At 35.3% G+C, this 19,871-nt stretch overlaps 1 protein-coding gene across 1 annotated transcript in view; it reads right to left on the bottom strand.

Annotated features, from left to right (window-relative positions):
• LOC150084788 (C-1-tetrahydrofolate synthase, cytoplasmic-like) overlaps positions 1-19,871 on the bottom strand; it is an 86,798-nt gene that overhangs the window by 19,475 nt on the left and 47,452 nt on the right. Inside the window, exon 7 of the mRNA XM_090376600.1 lies at positions 1,391-1,527. Within this exon, the coding sequence (XP_090232726.1) occupies positions 1,391-1,527 (137 nt within the window). The remainder of the gene's footprint in view (positions 1-1,390; positions 1,528-19,871) is intronic.

The raw sequence follows: 19,871 nt of genomic DNA on the forward strand, positions 1-19,871 counted from the left end.
TAAAAAAAAAAAAAGGGAAAAAAAAAGAAGATAATCTACTGATTTGCCATTGTTGCTGGGTTTACCTTTCTCTTAAAATTTTCTTAAGATATCTTTTGTAGATGTGATTTTCATTAATGATTCTGCTATTTAAATCTCCAACCATAACTATTTTCTTTGTCACGGACTAATAGGGGAGAATAATTTCTGTTGCTCTTTTTAATGTATTAAATATTCTTTATCATCTCTTTTTGAACCTTTAATTGGATAATATGCATAGAGAAATTTCATTGTTTATCATAAATTTTGCACACATAACTTTACCGGAGAGTGCTTCCTAGCCAATTAAAATTTATTCCAAACTAGTTTTAGTATTACTAATGGAAAAATGATGCAATGTTGAAAAAAAAAATTAATCTGTAGGGAAAGTTTATTCTGACAATTACCTAGTCTCTCACTGAAAGCACATTTCCATGTGTCTATTCTGCAACCAACCTTTTGCAATTTAAATTTATGCCACCTTGGGTGTTATTCAAAAATGAGTAAGGATACCATCAGCATTTAGTTTACTCAATTCATTTAAAATTGTATACATTTCAATTAGGTCTTCTTGCAGATACCTAGTTTCCTGGTGTTGTAATTTAGAGAACTCTAGTCTTTTTCTGTAAGAGTGCTACATTTTATGCTTCTAATTAATCTTTTCAGTCTTCTGTGTACTCATTCCAATAGATTAACATCTTTCCTAAAATGCAGCTTCCCAAACTTGTGTGCAGTATTCAATATGCAGCCTACTATTGCCTTATGGAATAGAATGGGATAATCACCATTTAGTCCCTGTTGTGAAATTTCTGTATATTATGACAAAAGCCTATGAGATTTCATAACAGCCTGTCTACACTGCTCCTTTTAAAAGCCATTCTATACCGTCCTTGTATTGTATCTTGTTTTCAGAATAGGGATGACCAGTATCCTAATTTTAACAATATTTTTCTGTAAGCTTTTCTTACTTCTCTGTGAAACTGTACCAGAAAATTCCTCTCCTACTATTATTATAATTACATACAGTATATACAAAATTGTATCATGTTAATGACTTTGTCTTATCATCCTGTCCACTCTGTATCCATACTTTTTTTTTCTCTCTTTTTGTACAAACAAGAAAATTTCTATTGTATGGGTCTTGTTGGGAAAAATCTGCTGTTTTTTTGATTTATAGTTTTCACAGGGCTACTGTTCTGAAAAAGTGACTTAAGGTGAATACACATAATTTGGCATGAGACCAATGGAACTTAGAAAATAAATAATAATAACTGAAATTCTCTATATACTAATTAGCAAGATGTATACCTCCAAAAAGAAATGCTACATTAGTCAGCTTAACAATAGCAAAAAAACCATATAAAATACTTACTACAGAAGGTAAATCTTTGGTCCGTGAGTGACATATGGTGACAGTAGCATGATGCCATAGAAGCAACTGAGCCATAGGTGAACCTACAATTTTGCTACGTCCCAGAACTACAGCACGACTACCTTCAATTTTTACTCCTATTAAGAAAAAATAAATAAATTTCTTTCATAAATTATTTAAAATATGCCAGAGGAAAATGCTTGTTTTCCACTGGCATATTTCTTAGTGATGTTTGTAAACTGATGAGATGTGTTGCAAGGAAAACATCCTATATATACATATACAGTATATATACTTAAAAAAAAATAATAATTAGTAGTAGTGAAAAGTAACTGCTAAAAAAGATAAGATAAATTAATATATTGGGATGGTTTATGGACCTGGGGAACTGCTAGTAATAACAGAAATACCCAGCAACCATAATGGAATGTATATAAGTAGATTAGAGTATGAGTGGAGAATGCTGACCTGTCAGATGTAGTTACCATGGAAAAATTAAATAAGGGCCTGAAAAATAAAAGCAGAATAAACAAAATAAAATACAATAAATAGTACTTAATGCTACAGATTCTAAGATTTTAACTTCTTCATCAAGTTTCAGCAGCCAAAAACAAAGGAAATATGGCAAGAAGTAAGGTGATTTTTACAAAGTATGAAATATATGCAGCGAATGGAAAAAGCGAGCCAACATATATATCATAGCTGACCCAATAGAGACCAAAATGAACAGTAATAAGAAATAGGAAACAAATCAAATCTGATTAAAATTAAAAGTAAAAATCAAGATAAGGCTAATTCCAATAAAAGTTAAATAGAATAAAATAGCCAGCAGCCCTAAGTGAATTTAAACAAAGGAAATGGAATGTGAAGACGATAGGATATAGTCAAAGTAGGACAACTTACTGTGTTGTCAGGCATTTTCCGTAACTTATATACAGCACACGCTGGTTATAGTGATCACTGGTTATTAGAATCAGCTGCTCAAAAGAATCAAATTTCAAAGAACCGTCCAAATCAATAAAATGCACTATACTTTCATTGTTTGCTAAAATCACATTTTCGGTTATAAGAATCAATTTATAACGCCTATATGATATATTTTTAAAGCACATTTCTGGAGGTCACAACCATAAAACAATAAAAACAATTTGCAGTTTCCAGTTTATTGGACTTTTCTGTTAGTGCAATAAATGGGTAATAAACTCGATCTTATTCATTTGCGATAATACCGATAGCTGGAATTCTGTGTTTTCACATTATTACAGTGAAATGTGTTTCCCCTTCACTGAAATCTGCTCTTAATTTCTATATCTAAATTTCGTCTCATTTGCGTGTCATGTTAGTTCCAATTTGTGTGTGCCGTGTGCTTTGTTATTGATTTACACTTATCTTTTTTACTGTGTTTTAAATTTTACTACCAAAAAAAAATGTCAGTGAACATAAAGAGAGTGAATTTGAGTGTAAAAGATAAGTTACAAATTAGAGAAACGTACGATAAATTAAACTTAGGCAATATGTCTCAAAGGGAAGCGGCAGTAAAATTAGGAGTGCTTCAGTCATCTTTATCAAAATTGTTAAAATCACATCACACATTAAACACTAATGCGATTAGTGAAACCAGAAAAAGGATTTGGTTTGGTTTTGGTTTTGGTTTTATTGGCGCATTAGCTACGATTGATTTTTTTTGATTTGGTAGTTGTTGGCGCATCGGCTTCTGTGGCCATATTGCACCTCCCAAGGTTTTTGCAGTACTTTGATCCAAGCCCGAGGCGGGAATCGAACCCGCGACCTTTGGGTTGCCGGGTAGGTACTTTACCCACTCGGCTAGCCCGGTCGGCAGGCGCATTAGCTACTAAGGCTATAATGCGCCAAGACCATCCAGAAAAAGGAAGCATGAAGGGAAATGCCATATGGTAGATGAAGCTCTGTTCATTTGGTTCAAACAGGCCAACTCATTTAATGCACCAATCAATCAATCACAGAATTCTTCAAAAAGCTAATGATTTTGCTGAAAAACTACATGACGAGTTTAAGGCAACAGACAGATGGCTGACAAGATGGAAGGAGAGGCATGTTCATTTGGTTCAAACAGGCCAACTCATTTAATGCACCAATCAATCAATCACAGAATTCTTCAAAAAGCTAATGATTTTGCTGAAAAACTACATGAAGAGTTTAAGGCAACAGACAGATGGCTGACAAGATGGAAGGAGTGGCATGATATAGTTTACATAAAACTTCATGGAGAAAAACAGGATTCCAATGGTTCTGGAGCTGACAACTTGTTGAAAACCTCTTGGCAAACTGTGTTAAGCACTGATAATTCTGAAGACATTTTTACTACAGATGAAACAGGGTTGTACTACAGGGCTACCCCGGACCACTGCATGATTTTTAAAAATTACTCTGCATCTGCAGGAAAGAAGATAAAGGACAGGATTACAGTTCATTTAACATGCAACACGACGGGAACAATCAAGATGAAGTCATTAGTTATCGGCAAGAGTAAATCGCCTAAATGTTTTAAAAGAGTAAAACAGCTGCTTGTTGAATATACCAATAATACCAATGCTTGATTGACAGCTTCTTTATTTGAAGATTGTTTTCATAAATGGGATTTGAAATTGGATAAAAGAAAAAAAAAAAATTGCATTAGTTTTGGACAACTGCCCAGCTCATCCAAAGTTGACTTTCAAAAACACTGTATTAGTTTTTCTACCTTCAAATACCACATCACTGATTCAACCTCTCGACCAGTTAATAATAAAAACCTTTAAGACCTTTTATAAATTGGATATGAGGGGAAGAATCATCCAATATTGCAAAGCAGATAACTGTTCTTGATGTACTTCATATGACAATGAATGCCTGGAATAAAGTTTCCGAAATCTGCATTAGCAACTGTTTCAAAAAATGTGGATTAATTATTCATGATGGGCAACTAAGTCACGATACTGGTCATACTGAAAAGCCTAAAGATATGGGTGAACAGGAGTTTAAAGATTTGGTGGACAAAGATGATCTACAAGTTACTACAGCTTTAACAGATGAAGAAATTGCCCAGTCTGTTACTAATAATTTTGCCAAGGAGGAGGAAAATGAAGATGAATCCGAACGAATTCCAGTTACAAAACAGCAAACTCGTGAAGCTATAGCTGTCTTGAGGAGAGCGTTGACTGGTGCAACTGATTGTGAATATAGACTGTTATACAATATTGAAAAATCTATAAATAGACTTTGCAGTGATAATTTAAATCAATCTAAAATAAATGACTAAAATCTCTTAAATCTCTAAAATAAGTGACTATTTTAAATTAAATCATATTACAAACTGTTATGTTTAATTAATATGTATATTAATTAAGCTATGTACGTAAGTATAAATTTATTTTTATTTTGCTAACCTGTGGATAAATTTATTTTTATTTTGTTCAGAACGTAAAAATCGGAAGAATATTCCAATTTTTACGTATCTTTTAATTAGTAATAAATCTTTGGTAATAAAGTGTAAATTTGTGCTTTATATCATTATTTTTATAGCCTCTGGATAATATTTGTCAATTTTTGCTTATTAGAATTGCCGTTTATTAGAATCAAAATTCAATTTGCAAACATGATCACTATAACCGATGCTTACTGTATATATATATATAAGTTAGTAGTTATGAAAGGCAATCTCTGTTTCTGACATGAAATACATGCTGCAAGTGATACACGTGAAAAGTAGGTAAAGTTTAAACATTTTATTTCTCCACAGCAGTACAGATTGCCACATCCCCAGTAAGTAATCCCATTTCTTGCTTTTTATTCTAGTTATTCTTTTAATCTTTACCTCCAGCCTCTGTCAGGTCAGCCATGAAATATATGCACGCCCCATGATTAAAATTAAATTTAAAAATTTTTTTAACTGACTACCTACTTTTAACTAATTTTACCTATGAGGACAAATGAGCCTTGTACTGGGATCCATGGTAACTAAATAAGACTAAGCGTTAGCTAGTAAAATAATTTAATAGATAATGAATAAGATACTGTAGCTTTCAAGACAAATTGTGCCTCTTTTTCAACAGAAAAACTGAAACTTAATTATTCTAATGGACACAGTTATGCGTACGAAGGCACGAGGTAGGTCATTCAATCATTAAACTGGTGTTCATTGTTGCTTCACGGACATGCATAGTTTTTTCCAGCGCTTGTCTAAACATAAAATGGTTGTCTCTAAGATGGGGTGTAGTCTTTGCAGTGGTTCATGGCTCTCGAATTGCCCAATATATTGAGTGACTCTAACCAGAGGCAGTGGCGAAAGTGGTCAATTATTTCATAGTCCCGCTTGGGATTGAGGTCGTGGTGGATGGTCCAGAAGTGTTCTGCGATTGCGGACTGGTTGGTCTCAGCAAAGCGAATTGCTCTGTCATGTTCTGCAAGGCGGTCTTGAAGATGTCTCAAAGTCTCTCCTATATAGCAGCTATAACAGTCTTTGCAGGCTATGCAGTATATTACACTGCTGCGTAAGAGAGGGGGTGACAGGGGTCTTTACACTGGAAACTAGAGAACGTAAGCTTCTACCAGGCAACTGCACGCATTTTATACAGTATCCTCTGAGGATTTTCAAGATCTGGCCTGACATCCAGGATAGTAGGGAATGTAGGCGGTAGGTATATTGGCCTGAGTTGGTGGTGGTCTCGGGTGGACTGTGAGCTCCTGTGCTTGCAATAAACACTTGTCTAGTACATGCGCTGGGTAGCCACAATTGATTAAGTCTGTCCTCACTCTAGAAATCTCGCTGTGCCTAGCTTCATCTGTGCTGGAATGGCTCCAAGCTCTGGAGAATAGAGTGTGGGCAGCGCTGTTGAGATGACTGGGAGCACGGCCGGATCTGTAGTTTGTGAACTGTCCGCACCACATAGGCTTACGGTATACTGAGGTTTCTAGATATGGGCCCATGCGTTTTACTAGGACATCCAGGAATGGAAGAGATCCGTTAACCTCTAACTCTAGAGTGAACTGGATGAACACAGACAGGGAATTGAGATATTCTAGCAATGTTGCTTCAGAGCCACGTGGGATGACGGTGAAGATGTCATCAATGTATCTGCACCATGTTATAATAGGTTCTGGTTGGTTCAGGAATATCTGTTCTTCCAATTCTTCCATAGCGACGTTGGCTCTATGGAACTAACAGGTACACGCATAGCAGTGCCATATATTTGCTGGTATACAGAATCCTCAAAGGTAAAGATGCTGCTTGACAAGCACAGGTTGAGAGCGGTACAGATGTCATCAGTAGACAGTGATGTTCTGTGTGGAAGGTTTGAGTCATTCTCAAGGAGCCTCTTGGTGCAGTGTATGGCCTGTTGGACAGGGATTGATGTAAATAGCGACACTACATCAAACGATGCCATAAGAGCGTTGTCAGAAATTGAGAGCTCTTTAATAAGGCAAATGAATTCACCGCTGTTATTGACAGTGCGGGTGGTATTTCCTACATGAGGTGTGAGGAGTCGTGCAATATATTTGGACAGTTCATATGTAGGTGCACTGCAGCAGGACACTATGGGCTGGAGAGGAACACCTGGCTTATGGATTTTTGGTAACCCATAAAACTGTGGCAGTTGGCAGCCCGTGGCATGAAGAAGCCGCCGAGTTGGAGAAGAGATTTTCTTTGCTTTAAACCATGCATAGACAAGTTTATTGACGCATGACTCCAGATGTCTTAAGACTTTAATGGGCAGATCTGTCACAGGTTCATATATGTTTGGGTCTTGTAAGAGGGCCAGGGATTTTTCTCAGTAGGTTGACTGGTCTAATAAGACAGTGCGACATCCCTTGTCAGCGAGAAGCGATGGGAAGCCGCCATCCTCCGAAGCAGAAATATGTATATTGAGTATATTGATAATTATAATACTTTTCACATTTTCACGTGTGGTGTTAATTACATTGGTCTCTAAGATTACATATTCTTTCAGGCATAATAGGCTAAAGCTTGCTATCCAGCAATCTGAAATGCTTGTGGAACTAATATTCAGGTCCCATTTGTGAGACAATATCAAAACGTCTGGTGAAACTCAAGCTCTTGAGTTTCTTGAAGTTCTTGAAATTTCTAGGGCTTTTGATTATGTTTAGTATAAACATCTTCTAATCAAGCTCCCATCTTATGGATTTCTAACTGCTTTTTTGAATTGGTATTCAATTTTCAACTCTGACTACAGATGATACCAGAGATTCTCTGTCTTCTAACTTCTCCATTAATGCTGGAGTTCCTCAAAGTTCAGTTCTTTCTCCCAGTCTTTTCCTCTTGTATTTTTTTTTTTTTTTTTTCTGTCCTCGCCTTTTCCCATTATTATATGGGGTCAGCATTTTTATTGTTTTGGCATGCAATTTTTACGGCCGGATGCCCTTCCTGACACCAACCCTCACCCTTTATCCAGGCTGGGAATATGCGGTAATTTCCCTAACCTGCCGCATTCTCTGTATTTGGTGGGTACGGGCTCGAACCCTGGTCTAATCAAGAAGCGTGTGCTATGCACTACTGTTCCTGCCCACCTGGCTACAGAGGTGCCTCTTTTCCTCTTGTATATTAATGTCATTCTTCTCCTCACTAGAAATCCTATCCAGAGTTTTTCTGATGATACCACACTACATTCCACCTTCCAGTTTGAGGAACTGGAAAGGTGGAACCAATTTGCACAACCAATTTGAACTCAAATATCCACCACCAATTTCTTAAATGCTCATCTCCAAGTAATTCTCCAATGGGGTGAAGAATTTAGTTAACTTCAATCCTCCTAAAACACAATCCTGTGTAGTTTCTTGTAAAAAAACAGTATTACTCCTATTTTCAATGACACCCAGATTTCTAGATGAGATCACATATCACTATTTTTTATTTTTTTATGAAAACCACAAACACGACAGGTATTAGAACCTATAGTACTTAGTACTGTGCATGGTTTTGAGATTGAGACGATGAAAGAAGATATTTGTTGACATTAGACTAACTTCTGTAGGCAGTAATTTTCAGGAAATACGTATGAATAAAAGTAGTTCCAGAAAACGACAGTTGAATGAATAAACAAGAAAGATGAAAAGTTGGTTCTGTGAGTTTAAGTTGGACAGTAAATGGATGTTGGCTGGTGGCAACACGTGTTCGGACTGTTTTGAAAGAGAGAGAGTGGGAATTATAGAAGCCAATTCAGAAGAACAGTGCACATGGAAAAGGCGTTCAGCAGAAACAGAACATCTGTGAGACAGAGAGTGAAGAGATTCCGTTAGAGATGAGTCATTGATTAACCTAATTGCCCTCTTCTGAATGGAATCTAGAAGCCTGGGAGAGGTTTTGGGGACACTGCCCCAGATGTGGGAACAATATTCCATGATAGAGCAGATTTGCGATTTGTACAGAGTGAGCAGCTGTTTGAAAGAAAAGTAACGCCGAGAGCAAAAGAGAAAACCAAGTTTTTTAGATGCAGAGGAAGCAATATTTGTAATGTGCTTGTGCCAAGAGAGATTAGAAGTCAGGGTAATCCCCAAAAGAGATATCTTATCTTGCCTAGAAATCAGAAAGTCACCAAAGATAAGCATAGGAGCAGAAGAATCCTTTTTGCAAGATATAAGACAGGACTGAGTTTTAGAAGGATTGAAATCAACTAAGTGGTGGGACTGTTAGTAATCCTGGGTATAACCCCCATGCGCAAGCACACTGTGGGTGACCACCCAGGTGTGAACCAATGTAAGCAGGGGTCAACATGTGGCACCCACACCACATGGAGGAATGCCGCTCCTCTGTATTACCAGGCAATACCACCACTTTGCTTATTGGAGGCTTGAAGTGGTGGAACCTATGTTTAGTCTCCAGAGCTAAGTTCCGGTCAACCCTGCCCCATCTCTTCCATCACGCAGTACGACTGATGAGTCGTACAGCATGATAGAAACAAGAGAAATTGTACACTGAATAATTAGGACAATAATTAAGACAAGCAGTGATATGAATCAAGTGATAATGGGATTCTGAATCAAGTGATAAAAAGTTACTAGAGCTTGGCACACTCTAAGTGGAAATAGACATCATTCAGATTAGAACTGAGACCACATATATTTGTGGCACTTCTGCAGCCAGGTGGGCAGGAGCAGCAGTGTGTACCACACACTTCTTGATTAGACCAGGGTTCGAGCCCGTGACCACCGCATATCACCGGAGCAATATGGCCTTAGTTGCTAATGCTCCTAAAAACCAAATAACAAACAAACAAACATATATTTGTGAAACGAATTAGTGTTTGGGAGGTTTAGATCTTTTTTTCTGTTAGTTTGGCAAGCCATGATGTATTCAATAATAATAATAGGTGGGGAGGACATGATGCATGAAGTAATGAAATTTTTGGATATGGCCTATACATGGCAAGAGTATACCAGCTCCTTGACATAATATGGCCTTGATAATGCCCTCACACAAACACTACTTGGATTGCCTCCAGTCATTCTCTGGCAGAGTAGAGGCAGTGTGATTATACACTAGATCAAGGGTCACCAATTAGTTTTCATCAGGCTCGTACTAGAAAAAAATATCTTATCGCAGTCTGCATGCTTAAAATTAAAATAGATATATAGAAAAATTAGTATAGATAATGTTAAAAATTATATATATTAATGAGAAAAATGACTTTTTCTAAAACATTTTTTGTAAAATCTGGAATAAACCTTGTATTTCATATTTGAACAAATTTTGCAGATGACTGTTAGCTGAGATCAAAACTCGTTCTTAATATGGTTCGTTTTTGAGAACGTTGACTCACATATATGTTGATCTGACTTTACATAAATGAGTACACAGTTTCCTTATTTCAGGTACTTTTCACGTTGCACATATTTCCCCCAAAACTGTTGCAAATCACTCAATTCATTCATTTTATCCTTCAAAGCAACATCTTGAAAATCAGTAATTTCTATGTGCAGTGCAACTCTTACTTTTAAACCATTTTGCTGCCTCATTAGTCCATTCCCCATTTGGTTCAAGTGAAAATGGACATATGAGGAGGTGGGTTAATTTTCCTATTTTTTTTTTTTTAAATCTGCAAACCTTTTGTCAAATTCATGTTTTAGTTTTTCTAGAAAATTATTGAATTCACTTTTATCAAATTGTATATTAAGTTCTTCTGTCAATACTTTTTTCATACACAGAAAGTGCAGAGCGTGATCATTTAAATCAGAGGACAATATGTCAAGTTTCTTATGAAATGATAGCACAACTGACAACAGTTCAGAAATAACCTCGTCCTTTCCACCAATTTCTGGTTTAGATCGTTGAAATGTGTAAATATGTCAGTTAAGAAGGCAATAGTAAATAAATTTTATCTTCTTGAAGAAAGATTAGATTATTTCTTGCTGCTAGAATTGTGCAAATAGCAAGAAATGATTCTACTTCTTTCTGAATTGACCACAGCCTTCATAAAATGTCACCCTTGTTAAGCCAGCATACATTATTGTGGAGAAGCATATCATCATAATTGGCTTCAACTTTGTGAAGAAACAATTTGAATTGAAGTGAAGATGTAGGTCGAATAAAATTAATCATCTTAACTTTTTGCATTAAGTCTTCAAAATTTTTAATAAGTTTGCAACATAAGACAGTTTGATGAATTATGCAATGATAACTTAGCAAATTTATGTTATCTTGTTTCAGGCATTGAAATAGCCCTTTATTTGAAGATGTCACTACAGGAGTACCATCTGTGCAAATTGATATTAACTTAGATATATCAAGGTATATACATTGAGTGATCACTGAATTATGACCACCCCTATGAAAACTGAATTTGACCCACTGACCACGTGAGGTATGAGAGTGCGCAGTTAGTTAACCTACGTAGCATAGATAAGGCATCAGTGGTTCAGAAGGTAGTAAAATTTCGAGCATGATGGCAAAATGAAGGATTTATCGGACTTTGATAAAGGACAGACTGTGGGAGCTCGATGAGCTGCTGCCACGATTTCCCAAATGGCTGAACTGGTGAGGTGTTCGAGAGCTGCCATAGTTAAAGTGAACCTGGACTGGTGTCAAAATGGTCAAACAACAACCCGACGGCAAAATGCAAAGGTCAGCGAAGGGTTGATGTTAGAGGTGAGTGCTGGGTCACGACTCGTACAGGCGAACAGGTGCAGCACTGTTGAAGAGTTGACTACCCAGTACAATGTGAGCCAACTCAGAACAATATCTGGTATGACCATGCATCGCACGCTTACACGTATGGGCTATACCAGCAGACAACCCCTATAGCATCCTCTCCTAATCAAGGTTCATCGACGTAAAAGACTCGCCTGGTGCAAAGAGCATACAAGTTGGATGTTAGAAGACTGGAAGAAGGTGTGTTGGTTGGATGAGTCACATTATTTACTCCGCACCGTGGATGGTCGTGTAAGGATTTGGCATCAACAACATAAGACTCTTGATCCATCATGCATGGTATCAAAAGTGCAGACTGGTGTAGGCGGTTGTATGGTGTGGGGCATGTTTCACTGGCAGGAACTTGGACCCGTAGTGCATGTGGAACAACACCCCACTATGTTACACCTTTTCCCGAATGGTGATGGTGTCTTCCAAGATGACAATGCACCGAGCCATCAGGCACTTGATGTGCAGGAAAGGTTTGAGGAACACAGTTCTGACTTTCAGCATATCGATTGGCCTCCGAACTCCCCCAATATCAATCCCACAAAGCACTTTTGGGACACTATGGAAAGGCATATCAGGTGTCTGGATACACCAATCATCTCCATACTTGCATTGCTGGCCACATTACACACAGCTTGGTTGGCCATACCTCCCAAATGCTTCCATCTTGTTGAATCGATGCCACATTGGATAGCTGTTGTACTGAGGGCAAAAGGACCTACGAAGTATTAGGTAGGTGGTCATAATTCAGTGATCACTCAGTGTATATCAAAGTATTCATAAATTCAGTAAGCAAATTGTATAAGCCTTCTCCACGAGTTCTGTCCTCAAGGGATAACAGTCAAGAGTTCTTCATGGTACGGTTCACTTTTTTCATCAAAAAATCATATAAATACAAGTACTTGCAGTATTGCTAATATCACAAGATTCATCCAGAGCCAAAGAATAATATTCAGAGAGTTGATGTATTTGTTTAAAATTTCCTTCTGCTAGTATTTTAGGATTTCTCATGTTTCTTGTGGCTGATATAATGAGATTCTATGAATGCTATCAACAATATCACTCTCAAACATTGAGAAGGCAGCTTGAACCATACATTCTTTCATAATACAAACATCAGTAAATGGCTTCAAATGTTTAGCCAAAGTCTAAGAATACATAAGGCAGCTTCAGTCACTTTTTTTTTTGCTAGGACAGACATTGTTTCACAATTTGCGTTAAAGCAGAGAAGTTTGATAATAAATTTATCACTTTATTTTTACAAAGGACACTTCCTATTGAGTATTTATTATGAAATACTTGTATGCTTCGTATCGTTATGACGTTTCCCATTACTACTTTTAACAATAGCAAATGTTTTAGGACAAATTATATACACTGGAATTGTTCCTTCTTTATTGGGAAATGTAAAGCAATATAACTCAGTCCACTCTGGTAAAAACTGTCTGTTTTCCTTGTCTACTTTCCTTTTCTTTTTATCCATATTGGTTGATTTTGGGCTGCAAATATGTATAATAAATAAAAAGTAAACTTATTTTGTAAAATATTTTTGTTATCTACCTGCTTTAAAAAAAGTATTCCACAAGTACAATAATCAGCACAAAACATGTATTTGATAACCACTAAACTGCAAACTTCAGAGAATTTCACTATCCAATTGACTCAATGACAGGCGATGGCGGAATGGAGCTAACTTCGTGTTTGCGTGGGAAATATGAAACGTGGTGTGCGCATGATAAAACTATATCATGGTACACTAGGTAGCTATCCTTTAATCCGTAGTTTCTTTGACTGTACAGAGGAGTAATTATTCTCATTGGGCACTACCACCTAGATGGTGCTGTCTGGGTGATGGTGGTGCCTATAGAGAATAAGTAACAATAGTCTTCTCTACTAGAGAAGTGTTACTTATTCAAAGTAGTGCAATACCTGGTATCTCATTGTGAAGGTATCCACAATATGAGATATAATTAAAATGATGTCTTTACACTACATACGTAGTTTAATTTAATGGGTTAACTATGCTGTATCTACACCGATATTATATCGTTAATTTAAACCCATATGGAATTATGCCGTGTGCATTTAGTCTTTAAATACAGTATCATTCTGTTCACCATTTGGCAGCTCTCATATTGTGGAATTAACTTTGCAACTATGATGGCATGTTTTCATTACCGGGGTACCCACCCACCGATGATAGGCCAACAGCTTTGAAATGGTGCCGCTAGAGGAAGCCTGGTAATCACAGAATAGGTAACAAACAGTCTTCCCCACTGGGAAAGCATTGCCTATTTGAGGAATTTATGAGTTTTTGAGTGGTGTGAGTATGATGAGTAACTGTCCCTTTGCTCTTTTGATGGCATTCCTTCCTCTTCCTCTCCTACTATCACTTACCTACACCTTTTTTTGCAGTACTAAGTCTAATAGGGCCAGTATGAGGATGAAAGAGTATATTATCCCATGCCATTTTTCAAATGGTGCTGCTGGGTGGTGGTGGTGCTCACTGAGAATAAGTAACAGTAGTGCAATACCTGGTACCTCGTTGTGAAGGTACCCACAATATGAGATATAATTAAAACGATGCCTTTACACTACGTACATAATTTTATGGGTTAACTATGGTGTATCTACACTGATATTATATAGTTAATTTAAATCTATATGGAATTATGCTTTGTCTTTAAATACAGAGGAATAATATAAAGATTTGTATGTTCAATTATAACTTACATTACACCTCACAGTTGCATTAAACAGAGGTCCAATTGTATACTTAAAATAATGATTTAGGTTAATTTACCTCAAGGTTTGTAAACTTTTTTTTTGGCAGTCCAAATGTGGATGCCTCCTAGAGAGTTACCAACAGGTTCAATCTGGTGGACTATCTAGAGGCTGACTTTTGCAAACACTGTTTTAGAGCTGACTCTTGAAATGTAAAAAAGATTGGATCTCAACCATGATGTCCATCATAACCTCAAAAGACATTAATGATACTGCATTATGGAATAGATGGAGGATTGATGGAGCTTTGCTCTGGAGACTCAACATGGGTTTCACTTGAAGCCTCCATAAAGCAAAGTGGTGGTATTTCACCTGTTTGCAACTGGGTGGTCACATACAATGTGCTAGGTGCCATATTTCAGGACTTGCACATGGGGGTTATATCCAGGATTACTAACAGTCCCATCATTGTGAAAGTGCAGGAAGGGGATTTGGCTGGGCTGTCACAGCCTAACTAGACTTTTCCACTTTGCCGAAATTAGGTCCACTTGGCTTAAGTGTCAAGTGGAACTATGTGAACCAACATAACCTGTGCTTATATTGGTTCACAAGTGAGTCATCACGTCCAGTATACTAGGCACTGTATTTCAGGACTTGCACACAGGGATTATAGCTAAGATTACTAACAGTCCCACCATGGTGAACAGGGCCGCTCAAAAGCATGGGGAATGTGCGATCAGCATGCAGGCAGCAAAATGAAATGGCAGCAAATACCGTAAAATTGAAAACTAGCATCTGTGAATACATTTTATATCAATAAGAGCACTAATTACTTTGTTTTTCATGTTGTGTATGACTGTGTTGATTGTTACATGTACACTTTGTGTGGAATTTGTATTAAATGATTCTGACGCCAAGTCGCAGAGTGTACTCGTGTTTGCACAAGATGAAGATTCAATCGGGACTAAAGTAAGAGATGTGTAGACATGTCTCTTACACGTAAGAAAGAATGGAATATTATCATTTAGAAAAGAGTTTCTGTCACTAACCTTTTTATTAATTTAATAGTAGTAAAATTTTATGATTAGTGCAAATAATAAAGGTAAATATTTTTAACTCATTAAATAAAAGAGTTAGTTAAAACTACTCAAATATCTTAGAGCAAAATACACTACACATTAATTTTTAAAATCATTAAACAAATTATTGGATTAATTAGCCAGGTAAGATGTTTTCTAGCAAAAAATTAAGTGGAGCAGAATATAAAAAATGAAAAACCAGAAGATACAAAAAAACAAGAGGGAAGTATGTTAAAGTATTGCAAAAGTACTACAACTATTGCCCCTGCAGAACAAGGGGATGAATCGGAACAATTTCTGAGGATGATAAAGTAATAAGACAACTTATAGCGGAGCAAGAAAATTATGCTTGTATTGGAGGCGAAAAATCAGAAGCAGTGGATTAAAAGATTCCCATAGAAGCCATCAAGGATCCTGGTCGTTGGCCCAAAATTTTATCAAGAAAGTGGATAGACATGTTGGTGGAAACTGGATCTAAACAAGTGAATAATGTTTCATTTCCTTCAAATGAAAAAGGATGATTTTCAAGTGTATATTATACAAGGACATTAGCAAACAATGGAAAGGTAAATCATGACTGGTTAAGATATTCACTTTCAACAAATAGTATATACAGTAGACTCTCAATTTTCTGGGATAGATGGTAAAAAAAACAAATCCCAGATAATCGATTTCCCGGTTAATCCAAAAATACAAAAGTCCCAACATACATAAGAGATACGTTCCAGGACTTCTTACTTTGTCCGAGTTTTACGTAACTCGGGAATGACTAATAACATATTGCTAATATATTGACAAATCTGAATTGCATGCGATATTTGTTAATGTTTGGCCATTTTGATACATCCTTATTATAATGATACCTTAGAGGTGCACTGTTTTCAAACTTTTGAATAATTTCAAGTTTTTGTTTAACTGAAAATGCAACTCTTGTGTTTACCCATCACTTATAATGCCGCTTGTCGCTTATTTATGACTTGCAAAATATCTGTTTATACCTATTCTAGTTATTACTTGAATTTTTTGATTTCTGCTTGATTTTTTTATTTTTTAAATTTTATTTGGAGTCTTGAAGTGTCCCGGTTAATCTGATCCCAGTTAATTGAGAGTCTGCTGTATTGTTTTTGTTGTAAAATATTTGGAACTGCAAATATTCAATTATGTTCAGCTAGCTATTCCGATAGGAAGCATGCTAGTATTAATTTGCAATGACATGAAATATCTTCTTCTTATATTTCTAATTACAATAAATACTTTACAATGAAGTCCATATTAACAAAACCAACAACTGTAGATAAAGAACAATGCTGCTTGTATGAACTAGAGAAAAATCGGGAAACTACAGAAATACTGTTCAATTTTTCAATATTGTGCAAGGAGTTATATGCATTCTTTTCTTCTTCCTCATACAGATGGGAAAAATTAACAGAAAATATTCCGAAATTCAAATTAAAATCCATGAATGATATGCATTTGGAATGTAGAATAAAAGCAGTTATGCCATTAAGATTTCAACTTGGTGAAATTTATGACACATTGTTACAATTAATATTTGACCAAAGTAGGGACATAAATACTAAAATTCTTGCTTGAACCCTTGCCACAAAGATTTATTTTTTTTAATTTGTTATATCGATTATTGTATGGTATGATAAATACTAAAATTCTTGCTTGAACCCTTGCCACAAAGATTTATTTTTTTTTAATTTGTTATATCAATTATTGTATGGTATGATATTATAAATAAAGTCAATCTTGATAGTAAGATGTTGCAAAATCCTAAAATAAATATTGCCGAATGTACAGAAGTCTTGAACAATTTGAAAAAATATTTTGAAATGAAAAGGTCTGACGAATATTTTGAAAAGTGTATTTCCGAGGCTTTCTCATTATCAAATGACTTGGATTTGGAAACCACATTTCCTACAGTGGTAGCTTTGAGAACAAAATGTTCAAAAAATAAATTCGACTATAAGTCGCCAGTTGACCCAATCACAGACCGAAAATTAAAATATAAGGTGGACTTTTATTTTACAGTTTTAGGTACAGCAATAAATTCAATATGAACTAGATTTGACGTGTTAGCAGATATAGATGGTTGTTTCAACTTCTTACTAAATTTTTCTGATTTAAATGATGAAGACCTTAAAATGCATTGCAGTAATTTACACATAAAATTGACAAATCCTTCTAAATGTGAAAGTGATATAAACGACAAAGAACTTTTTGAAGAACTGAAATCCTTAAAAGCATTAAATATTAGTAGTGATGATCCAAAAGAGTTTCTTAAAATGGTATGTAACAATAATACAATAAATGAGTTCCATATGTTGCGATAGCATTGAGAATTTATTTTGACTCCCAGTTTCTGTTTCAACTGGTGAAAGATCTTTTTCTAAATTAAAGATCATTAAAAATTAATTAATATCTACAATGCTTCAAGAAAGACTAAGTGATCTTGATATTTAATTTAATGAAAGTATTTGCTACAATTAAAGCACAAAAATTTATGTAAAATTAAAAGTTGTGAGCATAAGTATTTTTTAATGTTGTTCTATTATTTTTTTGTAGTTTAGTGTCTTTTAGTGTTATATTTAAATTCTTAATAATACTGTATTTCAAACGATTGGATTTCGCCAAAATTTGGTCCACCTGACTCAAGTGTCACCTAAATATTAGCTCCATCAGGATTTTAGACTCCCAACATAGCAAAGCCCAGCTTGTCATACCTGAGAGTATATCTGTGTCTGCCTCAAGGACCATGTGATTGCCATGAAATAATTTTTACACTCAAAATCTACTCACTATAAAATTAGCACCCTCGAGGTAAGTTAAGATTTGACAATTAATTACCACTAACTTAACATAATTTTCCATATTATTACAGACATACAAAAAAAAAAAAAATAAATAAATAAAAAAAAATAATCATATACATATATATTGTGTCTGAATCTGATGAAAAAATGCTGAAATAATTAGCTGCAAAATCATCTGATGTTGCTACTTCGAATGTGTGCTGGTGAGGGACTAACTACAGACTACAGGACTAACTTTTTTGGGAACCGCTAAGTGGAACTTTATTTATTCATTTAAAATTATTGTTTTTTGTAACTTTTGGTTTAAAATTAGTAGTGTAGTATTTATTTGTAATTCCCTGATTAATTTGATGCAATTATTTTTTACTTAGCTCTTGTAATTGCTTAAAAAAACCACACTTGACTTCTGCCATCATCATGTTGTATCAATAAGAATGTTCAAATTTTGCCACCACTGTTTTAGTATCTGTGTAGTCAGTATTAGAAGAGACTTAAAAACTATAATATATAGCAATACATGCACGTTTTAATAACTTAGCTTTATCATGTATCATTTATCATTCATATGCTTTATCATTCATATTCATAGTGCTTTTTGTAGAGGTGATTTGACCTAAATATAGTATTGTGTAACTAGTAGTATAGTGCATAATAGTGGAATTGTAGGTTTTTAACTGTGGGAAACAAGTAGCTCGTAGGCTCTAATACCATAGGCTGGTGTACTTTTTTGTTTTAGCTAATAAACCTTTTTGTTATTTTGAATTTGTTTGTTAATTATTGTTATAATTGCTTAAGAAACCACAGTTGAAGTTTACTGCAATTGATTTGTATCGATAAGAACATTCAAATTTTTCCCCCACTGTTATAGTACTGGGTACGTAGTAGAGGAATTAGAGAAAGTAGAGTTGTTTTAATTGTGCCAAATAGGTAGCTTGAAAGTTGAGATCATGTAGGTTGGCTTAGATAAATTTATCTTAGATTTGGCTTAGACTAATTTTAAAATTAGTTAGATAAATTTATTATCTATAATAATTACTTAAAATTTACAAAATAAACAGCATAGTGTAATACATATAATGTAAACTTGATAGGAAATATAAAATACATATAACACAACTTGATAGGAAATATAAAGTACATATAATGCAAACTTGATAGGATATACGAAATATATTGCAAGCTTGATTAATATATATATAACGTAAGCTTGATATTGCAATATATATATACAGTGCATTCCGGTTATTTGGGCCACCGGTTAATCGGGGCAGCCGTTTATTCGGGGCAAATCTTAAAAAACAGAACCCAATCGAGAAAATAGCCGGGGTTTACTTCGCTTAATTGGGACAAAATGCCGTTTAATCGGGGCAGGAGACCTCAGTACTGGAGATTACCCTGCGATTGTCTCCGACCGTACCACGTAGTTCGGTCGGATTTCTGGAGGTCACAACCATAAAACAATAAAAACCATAAAACAATAAAAACAATTAGCAGTCACCTGTTTATTGGGCTTTTCTGTTAGTGCAATCTATCATAAACGGATAGTAAATTCGATCTTATTGAATTTGCGATAATACCGACAGCTGGAATTCTGTGGGTTTTTATGGTGAAATGTGTTTACACTTCCATGGAATCTTCAATCATATAAAAAAAAATAATTTTCAGAATCTTCTCTTCATTCCTATTTTTAA

This window comes from Mastigoproctus giganteus, chromosome 6, assembly GCF_048544385.1.
Source record: "Mastigoproctus giganteus isolate SK-2022 chromosome 6, ASM4854438v1, whole genome shotgun sequence".
Classification (NCBI taxonomy): Eukaryota; Metazoa; Arthropoda; class Arachnida; order Uropygi; family Thelyphonidae; genus Mastigoproctus; species Mastigoproctus giganteus.